The sequence below is a fragment of the Vipera berus genome (genome assembly GCF_964194415.1).
Source record: "Vipera berus genome assembly, chromosome: Z".
NCBI classification, from domain to species: Eukaryota; Metazoa; Chordata; class Lepidosauria; order Squamata; family Viperidae; genus Vipera; species Vipera berus.
In genome coordinates this window covers 127,302,256-127,319,811 of record NC_138205.1, presented here as the reverse complement: position 1 = coordinate 127,319,811, position 17,556 = coordinate 127,302,256, and the positions used below count along the sequence as shown (strand labels likewise).

Here is a 17,556-nt window from a genome sequence, read left to right as displayed (position 1 = left end):
AAGATGAAATCTCAATTGCTGGAAAACATGCTAAAATAGGACTGGCTTAAAGCTTCTATAGATAACCTGAAAACCGAAAAATCCAAAGAATCCAGGCAAAACATACTGGGGTGGCTTTGGGAATCTCTTTATTAGAAACCTAAAAGAGGTTTCTAATAAACCACCTAATGAGAAGGAACGACTCACTGGAGAAGAGCCTAATGCTGGGAAAGATTGAGGGCAATAGAAGAAGGGGACGACAGAGAATGAGGTGGCTGGATGGAGTCACTGAAGCAGTAGGCCTGAGCTTAAATGGACTCCAGAAGATGGTAGAGGACAGGAAGGCCTGGAGGAACGTTCTCCATGGGGTCGCGATGGGTCGGACACGACTTTGCAGCTAACAACAACAACAATAAAGCATCAAGACACACCCTGGCAGAATGGCTTAAAACGTTCCTGATAAATCTTCAGAAGGAATCTCCTGAAGCATCCAGGGAAGATGTGAACAACTGGCTGGAGATGTCCATAAATCATCTCCAAGAAGAAGGAGCTGAAGCATCCCATCTGAATGTACAAGGAATGGCTTTAAAGCATACAAACGTCCAAGGCAGAGCCTCAAAGCAGCCTAAGAAAGGGAGGGCTTGCTTGAAAAATCAAAAGAGAGACTCGGGAAGCAATATCCTGAAGGACCTGTGGAGAACACACTGAAATGGCTTCAAGGATCTTTAGAAGGGCTCTCACCTTCTACTAAAGCTAGACAAGTTCTCGAAAAAATGGCTTCAAGATTCCTTGAAAAGCCTGGAACTGGAAAGTTCTGAAGTAGATAATCAAAATGTCAAAGAATGGCTTCAAACAACTATAACTAACAACTAAGGAGAAACTTCCTGACAGTGAGAACAATTAACCAATGGAGCAACCTGCCTCCAGAAACTGTGAATGCTCCAACACTGGAAGTTTTTAAGAAGAGACTGGACAGCCATTTGTCTGAAATGGTATAGGGTTTCCTGCCTGAGCAGGGGGTTGGACTAGATGGCCTCCAAGGTCCCTTCCAACTACTTCTTCTTCTTCTTCTTCTTCTTCTTCTTCTTCTTCTTCTTCTTCTTATTATTATTATTATTATTATTATTATTATTATTATTATTATTATTATATTTATTATTATATTTATTATTATTATTGTTGTTGTTGTTGTTGTTATTATTATTATTATTATTAATAATAATAACCTTGAAGAGGAGGGACCTGAAGCACCCCATCTAGGTGCTCAGGAATGGCTTGAAGCATCTATCAAAAGCAGGGATCTTCAAACTTGGCAATTTTAAGAGTTTTGGACTTCAACTCCCACAGTTCCCCAGATAACATGCCTGCCTGGGGAATTTTGGGAGTTGAAGTAGTTTGGAGACCCTTGATGAAAGGCATTCAGGATTTACAGAAGTCTAAGATAGACTTTTGAGGAAGCCTAAGAAAGGCTTTTAAGTTGTCATTCTGCCTTGGAAAAAGAAAAAGGGTCTTTATTAAGCTGAACGACTAAGGCTCCTCAATTTACTTCATTGTCATATTTTCAGTTCTGCTGACCCAATCTTTGCTTAAACCTTGGTTAGGCTTGATTTAAAACACCTCCAGGGGGTTTCTGGAGAGGTTTAAACTGTCAACCTTAGCAGATTTGTGGGACTCACACCTGTTGCAATGTGCTTTCCAACTGTAAATTATATTTCAATGCTAACTCCCATCAAAATAATTCTTTTTAAGGAAAGAGAGATTGTGTATTAAATAAAAGGAGCAATTCTCTGTTTTTTAATTTCCATGGACCGGCGGTGGAAAGAAGGATCTTTTAAATCCAAGGATTCTTCTTCTAGAGAGTGGAAACCAAGGAGAGAAGCAACCTAGAACTAAGGAGAAATTTCCTGACAGTGAGAACAATTAACCAGAGGAACGACTTGCCAACAGAAGTTGTTGGTGCTCCATCACTGGAGGCTTTTAAGAAGAGACTGGACAACCATTTCTCTGAAATGGGTATAGGGTTTCCTGCCTCAGCAGAGGGTTGGACTAGAAGACCTCCAAGGTCCCTTCCAACGCTTCTGTCTCTTGCGCTACAGCGCGAATTTCACTCGTTCCCCTAGGCAGGGGTAGGCAACCTTGGCTCTTTTATGACTCGCGGACTTCAACTCCCAGAATTCCTCAGCCACCTGGCTCAGGAATTCTGGAAGTTGAAGTCCACGAGTCATAAAAGAGCCAAGTTTGCCTATCCGTGCCCTACGGCGAGTAACAGCTCAGCCAGCTCATTCCGAGCGAAGGATGCTGGGTGTTGTAGTTCCTTTATATCTAGAAGTCTTCGCTGGCTTCTACTAGCGGGAAAGTCCCCGGACTTCAACTCCCGTCAGTCCTGCAGCTGTTCTTCCCCAGCTGCGCGAGCGGTGCAACTCAGAGCCGCCGTGCGTGCGAAGCGAAACTGGTTTGGGCGCGGGCGATCTCTCCGCCTCTCGCCGTCGGAGGTGTTGCGAAAGCGGCTGCCTCTGAGCAAGGCAAAGCTTGGCGAGCCCAGGCAAGACGCAGCTGCGGCCGGCCATGGCGGGAGAGGTGGTGACCAGATGCATCGGGGCCGAAGTGGAGAAGTCGGAAAGCGCAGCGTTGCCGCTGGTAGCGCTAAATAACTCGGTGCGGCGCCGGCTAGCGCTCTTCCTCAACCCGCGCGCCCCGGTGGCAGCCGACTGGGCGACGCTGGCGGAGGAGCTGGGCTACGAATACCTGGAGATCAAGCACTTCGAGGCCCAACCGAACCCTACCGGCCGCCTGCTGGATGACTGGCAGGCGCGGAGCCCAGGCGGGGCGACGGTGGGCCGCCTCCTGGATCTGCTGCGTCTCTTGGGGCGCCAAGACATTCTCACCGACCTGGGACCCAGCATTGGTGAGCGCCCGGCCCGATAGGAGCGGGGAAGGTGGCTATCCGAGAGACGGGGCGAGGGCGCGCGGTTGAAACGGATCGCCGGCGAGCGCAGTAGCCATCCTGCAATGAGCGCTCCCGGTTGCAGTTCCCTCGCATCGGCAGGCTCCCAGGTCAGCTCCGAAGGGGCGACAGTTGGGGTATGCTCAGTGCAAAACTCTTGTGCCTTAGTTCCTGCTGCATTCTATTTTGGAATCAGTGAAGGCAATGAGGTTGGGGAAAGTGGCACCTGTTGAATACCTGCCTGTCCGGCAGAAGTGGGGGGGGGGGCTGGAGGTGGGGAGGGGGAGAGCTTAAATGCTGCCTAAAGCTGCCTTCCCATCTGATTGGAGGCAATTTCTGCAGAAGCCAAAAGACTTCCTTGTGAGTGTTTCATTGCCATTTCCTGCTTACCCATCCCCCACCACATCCTGTTTTGTTTATCACATAGTGCAGGGCTTTTCAACCTTTTCACCCACTGTACCACTTTTAGGATATGGCAACATCCGAGTACCACCAGTCGCCTAGCAAGGGGTCAAAAACTTGATGATCAAAAAAAAAAGGAAAAAAGTGATGAAGTACAGGTAGTCCTCGACTTACAACAGTTCGCTTAGTGACTTTTTGAAGTTACAATGGCACTGAAAAAAGTGCCCCCCCCAAGTCACAGCTGAGCAAGACACCTGCCTGCCTGCCCGGTGGCACTCTTCCTCCTGTCCGAGGTTTTCATTGTTGTGGGCATTTCTGTTGAGGATTGGCGGTGGGGTGGGGGTGTTTGGTTTTTATTCCCCCCATCTGCTGGGTGGTTGCAGCAGGTTTTGGTCACTTCACATGACCCTGGGACACTGCGACCGTCATAAATATGAATCAGTTGCCAAGCATCTGAATGTAAATCACAAGACCCTGGAGATGCTGCAACATTCCAGCTGATTGGCGCTTCTTCTGGGCTCAGCAGAAGCACCAGGATCAGTGCCGAGCTCCAGCTGGAGACTGGCGCTCATCCTGGTGCTTCCACTGAGCCCCGACAGCCCCGAAGAAGCGCTGATCCTGGGACTTCCGCTGAGCCCTGACAGCCCTGCAGCCCTGAAGAAGCGCTGATCCTGGCACTTCAGCTGAGCCCTGACAGCCCTGCAGCTCCAGCCGTCTCTCGCTCAGGCTTGTGTGGTGCTGCCACCGGTTCAGCTCATTCCCCTCCCCCGCTACCACTTTTCTAGGATGGTCACGTACCATCTGCCAGGTGCCAATGTACCACAGGTGGTACCCATACCATTGGTTGAAAAGCCCTGTCGTAGTAGTCTCACGGTAAGCATCCCTAGTCAATCAGTTTTCCCAACTAATGCAATTTATTAAAGCTTTCATGAGCAACTGATATGTTTGTGGTCTCCAGATTTTAGTGCCATGTTTCCCTGATCTGGGCGTTTTCCAGATGTGTGAGAATTTCACCTACCAGAATTCTTAGCCCTGGCTAGGCCAGTGGGAGCATTCTGGAAGTCCACGCCTCCAGAGGGCTTCCGAAAGTGTGACTAGCTTAACACCTGCAGTGATTCGTTTAACAAACGTGGCAAGAAAAGTCGTAACGTGAGGCAAAACTCGCTTAAGAAATTTCGCACTTAGCAACATCAATTTTGGGCTCAGTTGTCATAGCAAGTCAAGGATCACCTGTAATATCAGTTAAAACACCAGAGGGAAAAGATGCCAGTCTTCCTTTTTTCTTCTCATTTGTGATATGGCCTGTCTCGTGTAGAGATGTTGTAAATTGAGGACTACCTGTATTGTTGTTATTGCATAGACAAGTATGCAATCACAGCTGCCAATTCATTCAAATAGTATTTCTTAAATTATTTTCAGGTAATATATGCTTGGGGGTGGGGGCAATGAACAATCTGAAATTTCATGGAGGGTGGAACTAAAGAGATTGGGGATCCCTGATTTAGACCAGAGGTCCCCAACCTTTGGGGCTTGGAGGCCCTGCTTGGGGTGGGGGAACTAGGCTGCGCGAGCAACGGAGTGACACGCACATGCACTTACGTGCACACAGCCTTTGAGCCAGCGGTGGGTCAGCATGCACATGCGCAAATGCCCCTCAGCCTGCTGCTTGATAAAGTTGAGTTACACGCGCGCTCCGGCCAGCCACTTGTGTGGTTGATTCCGGTTGTGGGCTGCAACCCGGGATTGGGGACCCCTGACTTAGAGGGTGCCATGGGGGCTTGTCCAGTTAACTATTCCCCATCCCCTCTTACCTCCCCGAATTTATGCGTGGCTTCAGTCCTGGTTTCTGAAAGTTGTTTATTTCTATGTCTTTTCTTCTATTTGCAGAGGAGGACTGTAAGAAATATCTCCAGAAGAAGAAACAGGAAGAATCGGAGCGACCGGTTCAAGTCCCAGCAGTGGACAGCAGCTTTCCGAGGGCAACTGAAATGCAGGGCATCACCACTCAGGATGACCCCCTTGGTAAACGGGCCATCAGACCTTTAAATAATTTTAATACATGTACAAGTCATTTAGTGACAGTTCAAAGTTACCACAGCACTGAAAAAAGTGACATGGCTGCTTTTCACACGACTGTTGCAGCATCACGTGATCGAAATTGAGACAGACACTTGGTAACTGGCTACTATTTATTACCGTTGGTTTGTCTTGGGATCATGTGATCCCCTTTTGTGACCTCCTAACAAACAAAGTCAATGGGGAAGCGAGATTCACTTACCCTCTGTGTTCTTAACACCTACAGTAATTCACTCACAAGAAAGGTCGTGAAATGGGGCGAGATTCACTTAACAAATGTCTCACTTAGCAACAGAAAGTTTGAGCTCAGTTGTGGCCATAAGGCGAGGACTTCCGGTATTTATTTTATTTTATTAAATTTATATATTGCAATGTGTTTTTTTAAAAAAATAATTGCTCTTTTTTTAAAAAAATAAGCATTGCCTTTTTTTCTTCCATCTGATTTTACTGTGGATTAAGTAGAGATAATTTGGACTAGGGTAGTTCCTAAATTAAATACCTGAGCTCTTTTATAGCAGGCATCTGGTGGGGATTGGAGAGAGGGGCAGTTTTGGCACCTATTCAGGGGGTCCTAAGGAGGAAAAAGTACACAGTCCTACCTCCAGATTCCGTAGGAATGAGAGACATTTCTTAGAACTATCTACATTTGCAAGCCAGGTAGAAATTCAGTAGGAAAAGCTTCAACAGGCTAGTGCAGGGGTAGGCAACCTTGGCTCTTTTATGACTTGTGGACTTCAACTCCCAGAATTCCTAAGCCAGCTATGCTGAGGGGAAAGGGAGAGGTTTCCAAGCGGAGCTATGCTGGCTCAGGAATTCTGGGAGTTGAAGTCCACGAGTCATAAAAGAGCCAAGGCTGCCTACCCCTGGCCTAGGCCTAGGCCGCTTTATGACTCGTGGACTTCAATTCCCAGAATTCCTGAGCCAGCCATGCTGAGGGGAAAGTGAGAGGTTTCCAAGCTGAGCCATGCTGGCTCAGGAATTCTGGGAGTTGAAGTCTACGAGTCATAAAAGAGCCAAGGCTGCCTACCCCTGGCCTAGGCCTAGGCTGCTTTATGACTCGTGGACTTCAATTCCCAGAATTCCTGAGCCAGCCATGCTGAGGGGAAAGGGAGAGGTTTCCAAGCTGAGCCATGCTGGCTCAGAAATTCTGGGAGTTGAAGTCCACGAGTCATAAAAGAGCCGAGGTTGCCTACCCCTGGACTAGTTCATACAGGTAGTCCTTGACTTACAACCACAACAGAGATCAGAATTTATGTTGTTAAGTAAGGCAGCTGTGAAGTGAGCTGTGCCCTATTTTACAACCTTTTTTCCATGGTTGTTAAGCGAATCACTGCAGTTGTTAAGTAAATCATGTGGTTCCCCCATTGACTTTGCTTGTCGGAAGCTGGATGGGAAGGCCACAAGTGGTGATCACGTGACCCCAGGGTGCTCATTGTAAATACAAGCCGGATGCCAAGCTACCAAATTTTGATCAAATGACTGCAGGGATGCTGCATCGGTTGCACGTGCGAGGACTGGTGGTAGGTCCCATTATTCACTGCTGTTGTAATTCTGACCAGTCACTAAATGAACAGCTCTCAATTGAGGACTACTTTATTGGCTTAGTAGGTGTTGAGCCCTGCCGATGATTATGGTCTGTTTGCAAAGTCGAGTGTGATTTTTTTATGGCTCATGAAAGGAATCCATCTGTGGCCTATCTATTGTTTGTGCTTGGAGCCATTTATGGTTTATTAATGGTTTGTGCATGAACCAACGGTCTGTTTATAATTTGGATATGGAGCCAATTATGGCTGGTCTGGAAACCCAAAACTGTGGCTTAGCATGACAAACAAGCCAATTTATGGCATTTCTCCGGAAAACCAGTTTGTTTATTTATATTTCATATTTCTTAACTCGGGGGAGGGGGGGGCTGCAGTTGAAACTAGACTGCTGTGCACCTCCTTGTGGGTCAGCTTTGCCTAAAGTAAAGGGACAAGCAAGTATATCTGTGACCTCAGATGTTATTGTTCATTTCAGAAAAAAGATGACATCTATTTATTCTGGATTCTCTGTTTGAGGTCTCCTTCCCCTATCCCAGGCATGTCAAACTCGTGATGTCGCGCGACGTATCAGGACTTTCCCCCCATTGCCAGCAATAGGGTGGGCGCAGTTTCAGCATGACTTATCCAGCCTGCGGGCCAGCACTTTAGCATGTCTGCCCTATCCCCTCAGAATTTGAATGACCAGAATTGACTATGGTGTTTTGTATCATTTTTAGAGAGCTGAGGGGAGGCATAGGTAAGCCATGATCATTGTAATCCTGGTTTCATGAATAAACCATAATTCATGCAAACTGGATTTGCACAACACTCTTAAGTGTCCAGCAAATAGACCACATTCATTTACTTCTTCATTAGTCTTATATCCTGCCTTTCCTTCAGAAGCTCAAGACTTTGTGCACAGTACTCTCCCCTAGTAGTCAAAATTCGCTAGTATTCAAAATTCCGACGCTTGGCAACGACTCATATTTATGACGGTTGCAGTGTCCCAGGGTCACGTGATCCCCTTTTGCAACCTGAAAAGCAAAATCAATGAAGAACAGGGATTAATATTTATATGTTACTTATATGTCAGGGAGCAGGTCTATACATATGTTTTATTTAGTATGGATTAAATGTGTGTTATGTATGTGCACTATTTGAGAGGAAGCAACTAAATTTCATTTTTAATGTGTGCCATTCTGCCCACAGGAAAAAAAAATGACAATAAAGGTTATCTATCTCTCTACAGTAGTGGCCAAAATTTTGGAAGCCTTTTGGGAAAAGTGTACAGTAGAAATGCCACCTTTGGTTAAGTTTCCACCTATTTTTCTTCTAATTTCTTCATAACTGTAGCCTTGTTCGCTTAATAATACTATTTTACATTGCTTTCTGGGCAACCAGTCAACTCTTTGCACCGTTACTTTAATTTTATTACGTTTTACAAGCTCACTGAATGAAAGAACACAAAAAAAAACCCACCAACTTGATAGCGATCACATAACACATTTGACAAATGTACTCCTCTCAGCTTTAATACATGACATCAATAACTGAATACTACTGTGATCTGATTGGCTCATTGCCAAAACAAGATGACACCTGATTGGCTCTCTAAACACTCATGCTCATTGGCTACAATCAGATGAAGGAAAGCTACCTGATATCAACCTAATCAAGTTGTGCTTCCTTTTTCTGGTTATTTGGCTATAACTTTTCACAGAATACAGTACAGATAACTGAACAAACTTCGTTGCATTACATTCTTGATTAAATTAACTTTCCATCAATATATAATTTTATGGTACTACTCCAAAAAAAAAAGGTGGTGTTATTAGCCATCAAAGTTGGACCATTAGAAAGGCTGAGCGCCAAAGAATTGAGGCCTTTGAACTATGGTGCTGGAGAAGACTCCTGCGAGTCCCTTGGACTGCAAGGCGATCAAACCGGTCAGTCCTAGAGGAGATCAACCTTGACTGCTCTTTAGAAGGCCAGATCCTGAAGCTAAAACTCAAATACTTTGGCCACCTAATGAGAAGGAAGGACTCACTGGAGAAGAGCCTAATGCTGGGAAAGGTTGAGGGGAAGAGAAGAAGGGGACGACAGAGAATGAGGTGGCTGGATGGAGTCACTGAAGCAGTAGGCGTGAGCCTAAATGGACTCCAGAAGATGGTAGAGGACAGGAAGGCCTGGAGGAACGTTGTCCATGGGGTCGCGATGGGTCGGACACGACTTCGCAGCTAACAACAACAATAAAATTAGCCATCAAACCTCAAAAACACACTTTTCCCAAAAGGTTTTCCACAATTTTGGCCACTATCTATCGTGGCTTAAACCAAGGCTGGTGCTCAGCAACAATCTTGTTTGTTTCTTTTCCTTCCTTCCTTTCTTTTTTTTCCTTTTCCAGGGCATACCCCTGAACTCTTCGATGCCTTCATCTGTTACTGCCAGAATGACATTCCTTTTGTGCAAGAGATGATCCAGGAACTGGAGCAGGCAGAGCACAAGCTGAAGCTGTGTGTCTTTGATCGCGATGTTCTACCAGGCACCTGCGTGTGGTCCATCACCAGCGAGTTGATAGAGAGGAGGTCAGTTTAGGAGCACCTCTGGGCAAAAAAAGCTTGAACTAACCAAAGAGGAGACAGAGCTGGAATTAAAACACTGATTGTGTTGATTTTGGGGTGTGTGTGGAGGTGGTAGGACGAGCAGGTTAGCACTTGTCCAATAAGATCTGGGAGAAGAGAACCGTGGCAGTTCTTAAATGAAAAATCGTGGTCGTAAATCACTTTTTTGAGTGCCGTTGTAACTCTGAACAATTGCTAGAAGAACGGTAAGTCAAGGACTCTTTTTATTCCATCAGTAGGGCTTATTCAGCTCCTAATTAATAGAAAAGAATATTCTTCACTGGCCAAGTGTGATTAGACACACAAGGAATTTGTCTCCGGTGCACCAGCTCTCATTGTACATGCAAGCAACATGTGATAAGTCATGGTTATAATCATGAAATACAACCAGCATAAATTATAAGATACAACCCCCAATGACAGTCATAAGATACTAAATAAAAGCAATCCGCAAGGATCATAAGAGAGAAACAGCAGAGTGATAGTCATAAAATGCTAAAGGAATAGGAAGTAAGGAGAGATGAGAAATATAACAGTAATACAGCCCTACTAGGATATTTGATATCCTAGGGCAGGGGTCTTCAAACTTGGCCCTTCTATGACTTGTGGACTTACCAGAATTCCTCAGGCAGGCACACTGGCTGAGGAATTCTGGGAGTTGAAGTCCACAAGTCATAAAAGGGCCAAGTTTGAAGACCCTTGCCCTAGGGCATAAGATAGTGTTGTGGGAATTAGTTGTGTAGCAGAGTGATGGCATGGGGGCAGAAACTGTACTTGTGTCTAGTTCTGGTGTGCAGTGTCCTGTAGCATCGTCTTGAGGGAAGAAGTTGAAACGATTTATGCCCAGGATGCGAGGGGTCTGTAGATATTTTCACAGCCCTCTTTCTGACCCTTGTAGTATACAGATCCGCAGTGGAAGGCAGGCTGCCAGCCATTGTGTTCTCTGTTCTAATTATCTGCTGAAGTCTGTCCCTGTTCTGTTTGGTTGCTGTGCCAAACCAAGACAGGGAAAGAAGCTCGTCCCCAACGTGTTTTCTGGTTCTGTGTGTAACTACAGGTGTCGGAGGATGGTCGTGGTCATCTCAGACGATTACCTTCAGAGTGAGGAATGTGACTTCCAGACCAAGTTTGCTCTGAGTCTTTCCCCAGGTGAGACAACGTCTGTGGTCAGTCAGGCCGTGCCACCTTGCAGACATTCAAGTAGCCCCCGACTTACGAACTACAATTAAGCCCCAAAATTTCCGTTGCTAAGCAAGACGGTTAGTTAAGTGAGTTTTCCCCACCTTACAACCCTCCTTGCCACAGGTGTTAAGTGATGTCACTGCAGTTAAGATAGTAACATGGTTGTTCAGCTAACCTGGCTTCCCCTGTTGACTGCTGGTCAGAAGGCCGCAAAAGGGGATCACATGACCCCAGGGGCACTGCAGCCGTCATAAATGCATGCCACTTGCCATGCATCTGGATGTTGGTCACGTGACCACGGGGATGCTGCAATGGTCATAAGTGTGCGAAATAGTCATAAGTCACTTTTTTCAGTAGTAACTTTGAACAGTTGCTAAACAAATGGCTGTAAGTCGAGGACTACCTGTATTGGGACTGCCATGGGATGGGCTGTGTGGCTCAGGACATCGGTTGGGGAAATGTGGCCATCGTGCCTCTTGCTTGGGGCCACAGTGCATGTCAGGTTAGTTCATTCTCCTGTCTCGGCTTCCTCCCACAGGGGCCCGTCTCAAGCGTCTCATCCCGGTTAAATGCAAAAACATGAAGAACGAGTTCCCGAGCATTTTAAGATTCATCACCGTCTGTGACTACACAAACCCAGCCACCAAGAAATGGTTCTGGATGCGACTAGCCAAATCCCTGTTGCTTCCATGATCATGCGCTGAAAGGTTGAAGCCACAGGGCCCCAGAAGATGAGGCCTGCAGGAAGGGTGGAGGTCCCAGTAGCTTTTCCTTGACTTTTCACCCTGAAGACAAAAGAACCAGGGTTTTAATCACACGTTCCTGAGAACCGTAAGCTTGGTTTAAGCCCAACCTTTATATATCCTCTGGAACACACACACCGGCCTCATCATGTTGGCTTAAAAAGAAGGAACAGAATCTAATAAGAGATGCAACTGTTCCTGGGATATTAATCCATATTGCATTTCTTTATTTTCCCCTGCTTCCTTTTTAATTTTTGACGGAACAAAGGGACCAAGAAAAACTTGACATAAACACTTTTAAACTTATGGGATGAGAAGGAACACATATTTTCTCCTAAGAGCACATTGGCTATGGGTTCTTGCGGAGGAAGGACCAAAAGAACATTATCCTGTGTTACAGAATAAGCATAGGACCTGTCCTAGTTTCTTGTTTCCAAAAATCACCCCCCCCATTCTGCCGCCACCCCCCCCAACATCCCGGTGCTTTAAAAGCTTCTCATCTACCACAGTTCACAGATGTGCCAGCATGTAATCCAGGTGCCTTGTATATGTGACTTCATATTTCACCTAGTACAAGGGTCTTCAAACTTGGCCCTTTAATGACTTGTGGACTTCAACTCCCAGAATTGCTGAGGAATTCTGGGAGTTGAAGTCCACAAGTCATAAAAGGGCCATATTTGAAGACCCCTGACCTAGTGCCACACATGCGGTTTACTTTAACTGTGATTCCTCAACAAGTCTTAGTGGGATCGTTCACACATAATACCTAGCCATGAAGCCCAGGTGATAGTGATTGAGTTCACAAGTGATGCTCAACCAATCATTATTTGTTTCATTAAAGCCTAACACAGGTATGAACTTTTAGAATAACTAACCAGTGTAACAACTTGCCTCCAGAAGTTGCGGATGCTCCACCACTGGAGGTTTTCAAGAAGAAATTGAATAACCATTTGTCTGAAATGGTATAGTTTTTCCTGCCTGAGCAGGAGGTTGGTCTAGAAGATCTCCAATGTCCCTGTTATTCTGTATCCTCTGCTCTTGTGTGGGTAAATCAAAGTTTATGGCTGAAGAGTTACTGTATGTGCAAACGTAGCCTATATAAATTTTACAAGTAGCCAATTCTCTCCCTTTTTCAAAGCAGGGGAACCATACTTTACATATGTCTGTTGAATCCCATAATTTGACTCAGATCTGTTGAATTGAATTGAATTTGAATTTATTAAATTTATATGCTGCCCTTCTCCCTAAGGACTCAGGGCGGCTCACAACAATAAAAATTAAAAAAAACATAAAATACAAAATTTAAAAAAGAATTGAGCAAATGTAATAAATACGTAACAATTAACCCAATAAAACCAAATTTAAAACTGTAGTCGGTCCAGGCCCGATTGTTGGAACATCCATGTCTTCAGGTCACGTTGGAAGGACCGAAGGTCAGGGGCCATCCGCAGCTCCGGAGGCAACTCATTCCAGAGGGTCGGCGCGCCTACAGAGAAGGCTCTCCCCCTGGGGGCCGCTAGCCGGGATTGCCTGGCCAACGGCACCCTGAGGAGGCCGACTTTGTGGGAGCGAACCAGGCGATGGGAGGTTGACAATGGCAGCAGGTGGTCTCGCAAGTACCCCGGGCCTAAGCCATGTAGGGCTTTAAAGGTAATTACCAGCACCTTGAATTGCACCTGGAGGGCAACTGGAAGCCAATGCAGCTTGCGCAGGAGTGGTGTAACATGAGAGTATCGAGAAACTCCCATAAGCACCCGCGCTGCCACATTTTGCACCAGCTGAAGCCTCCGGGTGCACTTCAAAGGCAGCCCCATGTAGAGAGCATTACAGTAATCCAGGCGAGAAGTGACAAGGGCGCAACTGGTGCACCAGGCGAACCTGTGCGAAGGCCCCCCTGGTCACAGCAGTTAGATATATCCTCCAAGTTAAGCTGTGAATCCAGGAGGACACCCAAGTTGCAGGCCCTTTCTGAGGGGGGCAATACCTTCCCTCCCCATCAAAAGAGATGGAACATGTTGGACAATACGAGATGCCGGTATCCACAGCCACTCGGTCTTGGAGGGGTTCAGCCTGAGCCTGTTCCTTTTCCCATCCAGACCTGCACCGCCTCCAGGGTCTCCACAAAAGGAGAGTTGCAAATATGACATCATAACATAAACGATGCAAACAATGATGTCGCGATAGGTGTAGTGTCACTGTGGCTTCTACTAACGCCAGTGATCGCATGATTGCTGTGGTCCTACTGAAACCATGCTTAGTTGCTGGATCCTTTTAATTTCAGGGGTGATCAAGCATAATCAAATTTGGGTCCAGCCCATGATATTCAGAGCAGGAGAAAAACATTTTTTTCATTCATCCCCAACTCACATTCAAGCCCCATGTCTCTGTCTAGGATTGCTACAGATACATGTGGACTAGAGAGAGTCCTCAGCTTATGAACACAATTGACCCCCAACATTTCTGTTGCTAAGCAAGAGAGTTGTTAAGCGAGTTTTGCCCCATTTTACAACCTTTCTTGCCATAGTTGTTAAGCGAATCATTGCAGATTTACATTAGTAACCCAGTTGTTAAGTGAATCTGGCTTCCCATCGACTTTGTCAGTAGGTCCCAAAAGGACACTGCAACCGTCATAAATATGAGTCAGTTGCCAAGTGTCTGAATTTTGATCATGTGACCACAGGGATGCTGCAATGGTTATAAATGTGAAAAATGATTGTGTCACTTTTTTCGGTGCTGTTGTAACTTTGAACGGTCACTAAACAAGTGGTTATAAGTAGAGGAATATGTACCTATCTACACCTACTAGGTTGTGAATACTACAGAAGTCCCCACCAATCTTTGGGTGGAGATGGTGGTTACATTCGAAAATTGTATGTAAAAAATTGATTTTAGTGTGTTTGGCTACTCTTGCCAAACACAGGTGTGTGTGTGCTATTTCCCAAGTGCCTTTATGATGTACTCATTTAATAGGACAGTAATCGGTGATAGGGACTTGCCTCTGTACAATTAAACTTTTATCTGTCTCTCCAGGGCTGAGTGCAGGATGGTCAAAAAAGTCAAGGTGGCCAGCGTGACATTGTAGTCGAAGCTCCCCCCATTTATAAGTGCACTTAGCATGGCGGCCATGTTGACTTTTTTCCACCACAGCTCGCAAACACCTCAGGGTTCTGAGATGTCATGCCAGGTTTCAGCCTCAGGATATATGACATTTGGAAACACTATTTTTCATGTATTCTTGGGCAGCATTTAATAGCTTTGCTTCAGGGACTAACGGCGCTTTTGTATGATTATAATTAATTCAAATTATTCATTGCTGAGCTGGCACAATCCATTTCTCCTGTTAGCTTTCATAGGCTGGTTTTTGTTCAGATATTTTAACCTTTTCCCCTCCTGCTCTCCCTTTTAGATTATTTCATAAGCACTGCCTGATGTCTTTTAATTCTGAAACTGCTCTTAATTCTAGAGCAGAGGTGAGGAATGATGGTCCTTTATGACTTGTGGACTTCAACTCCCAGAATTCCTGAGCCAAGCATGATGGCTCAGGAATTCTGGGAGTTGAAGTCCACAAGTTATAAAAGGGCCATCATTCCTCTACCCCGTTGTAGCCTTTTTTTATATGGGGTTCACAAAATAATGAAAGAAAGAAGTTGCTTATTATTGGGGGTTGTTCTCTCTGACTTAATTTGTCATTGGAGTTGATTGGAGTTGATTACATATGTGTAAATTAATTCAATTCTCAATTGTTTTCGAGTTTTGGATTTTTTTGCCAGAGAGGAGGGGAAAGTGGAGATTTAATCTGATTCAAATGAGGGCAGATGTAATCAAGCTGTCCACACTTCCTGAATCGCAGTAAGATTCAAAACAGAGAACTTGTACTTTGAAATTAGCATTTTCTGAAAGAAACTGAGCAAAAAATATTTATATTGCTGAAGTTAACAAAAAAAGATATTAACAACAGACTATTTGTGTTGCAGTCACTTAAAATGCATACAGTTTTTAATTCTGATTTTAAACAGTGCACAGGGATGCTGCAAACGAGAATTTAAAATTAATGTTAGAATGGGTGAATGAAAAACTGATTATTTGGGGATGTGTTTCTCCTTTTACAGATAAATTCAAAGATGGTCACAAACAATGTGCCAATGCAGGGTAATAATTAACCCGGGTGTACTGAGAATCTGGATTTATGTTTGGCTTAGCCTGTGTTGGACACAAATTTCTATATTTTACTGTGTTGTTGAAACCAATACTGCCGTATAGGTAGTCCTTGACCTATAACCACAATTGGGATCAGAATTTCCATTGCTAACCAAAGTGGCTGTTAAGTGAGTTGGACTTGAGTTTATTACCTTTTTCTGCCACATTTGTAAAGCAAATCACTGCACTTATTAAGTGAAGCAAGTACAGTTTCCCCATTTATTTTCCTTGTTGGTGGAACGACTTGCCTCCAGAAGTTGTGGATGCTTCATCACTGGAGATTTATCAGAAGAGATTGGACAACCATCTGTTAGAAATGTTATATAGAGCTTTCTGCCTGAGCAGGGGGTTGGACTAGAAGACCTCCAAGGTCCCTTTCAACTCCTCTATTATTGTTATTGTTGGAATCTGATTGGGAAGGTCACAATTGGCAATTACATGACCCCTGGACATTGCAACCATCGTAAATACATACCGGTATTGGTTGCCAAGCACCTGCATTTGATCACATGATTGTGGGGATGCTGTGACAGTTGTAACTCTGAGGACTGGTCATAAGTCACTTTTTTCAATGCCTTTGTGGCTTTGAATGGTCACCAATCACAATGGCTGTCAGTTGAGGACTATCTGTAATGCATGTTTGGTTATGTAAATGTACAAGATTTCAAAATCTCTCCTCAAATTCAGGACAGATTGCCTGAAAATGAGAGAAACCATTCACAAAAGAATGGGGAGGGTGTGTGTGTGTGTGTGTGTGTGTTTAACATTTGTAATATTGAAATAGGCTGGAAATTTGACATCTAAATTAGCCATTCGTTTCTCCAAGGGATGTTTCATAACTCGCCTACAGAAGTTGTGCGTGCTCCAGCCATTTGTCAGAAATGGTATACAGGGTTTCCTGCCTGAGCAAGGGGTTGGACTAGAAGACCTCCAAGGTCCCTTCCAACTCTGTTTTTCTGTTAAGTTCATAGAACTTCAACCAACTGTACATCATGCTAATGCCCATCCATCATTTCCTTACAGATCCGAACCAAGCTCAAAACTGCATTTATCAACTGTTTGTTCTGTGTATTTTCAATGTTGCTAGTTTCACTTTTCTGCTGATTTTTTAAAATGGTATTTTGGGGTTGTTGAATAAGATTGTGAGCATATTTGGGATAGAAAAGTCTTTTTAATAATTACATTTGTGCACTGACTACCCTGTCACGTTGTTGAGTCTAATTATTGAGCCAAGCTTACTCTATTATCCACAAGCAGATATAAAAGTTCCCATCTGTGTTTCCCATGAACAGGTTGCCTCACGGCCCTGCCCTGATAACTAACAGCCCACATATAAAAGCAATATTTACTTCCTCAATTTCTTCCACCAATTGATTAGTCATACATTTTATATGGTTGGCCTTGACCTGCCTTTTCTTTTCAGCCAAGCTTTAAACTCTGTTAATTTTATGGAGCTCCCATTTTCTTGCAACAATATGGAAGCATTTCCCCCCCCACCCCATTTCTTTCAGGATGTTCCTCAACTTATCCTGTCCCTTTTCTCTGTCTGATTTCTCTTGTCTTCTTTTTTACTGGCAGTGCTCTTGGGTTTTCTGCCCACATTGCAGCTAATGCTCGACTTAATGACCATTTAGTGACTGTTCAAAGTTACAGCAACACTGGAAAACTGACTTAGGATTGTATTTCATACTTACAACCATTGCTGCATCCCCCTAGTCACGTGACCAAAATTTAGATGGCTGGAAACTGGCATGTACGGTTGCAGTGTCCCAGGGTCATGTGATCCCCTTTTGTGCCCCTCTGACAAGCAAAGCTAGATTCATTTAACAATTGTGATACTAATTTAATAACTGCAGTGATTCAGTTAACAAACTGTGGCAAGAAACGGGGCA

The 17,556-nt window shown here is 44.8% G+C and overlaps 2 protein-coding genes across 2 annotated transcripts in view; both read left to right on the top strand.

The window, feature by feature from the left end:
• The window catches only part of LOC308678436 (uncharacterized protein), a 558,730-nt gene that overhangs the window by 88,374 nt on the left and 452,800 nt on the right, over window positions 1–17,556 (top strand). The window lies entirely within an intron of this gene.
• Window positions 2,429–16,867, top strand: MYD88 (MYD88 innate immune signal transduction adaptor). Its single transcript, XM_081344079.1, has 6 exons — window positions 2,429–2,884; window positions 5,213–5,347; window positions 9,326–9,506; window positions 10,600–10,691; window positions 11,263–11,555; window positions 16,688–16,867. The coding sequence occupies exons 1-5, from the start codon at window positions 2,545–2,547 to the stop codon at window positions 11,415–11,417; spliced, it is 903 nt and encodes a 300-aa protein (XP_081200205.1). The 5' UTR covers window positions 2,429–2,544; the 3' UTR covers window positions 11,418–11,555; window positions 16,688–16,867.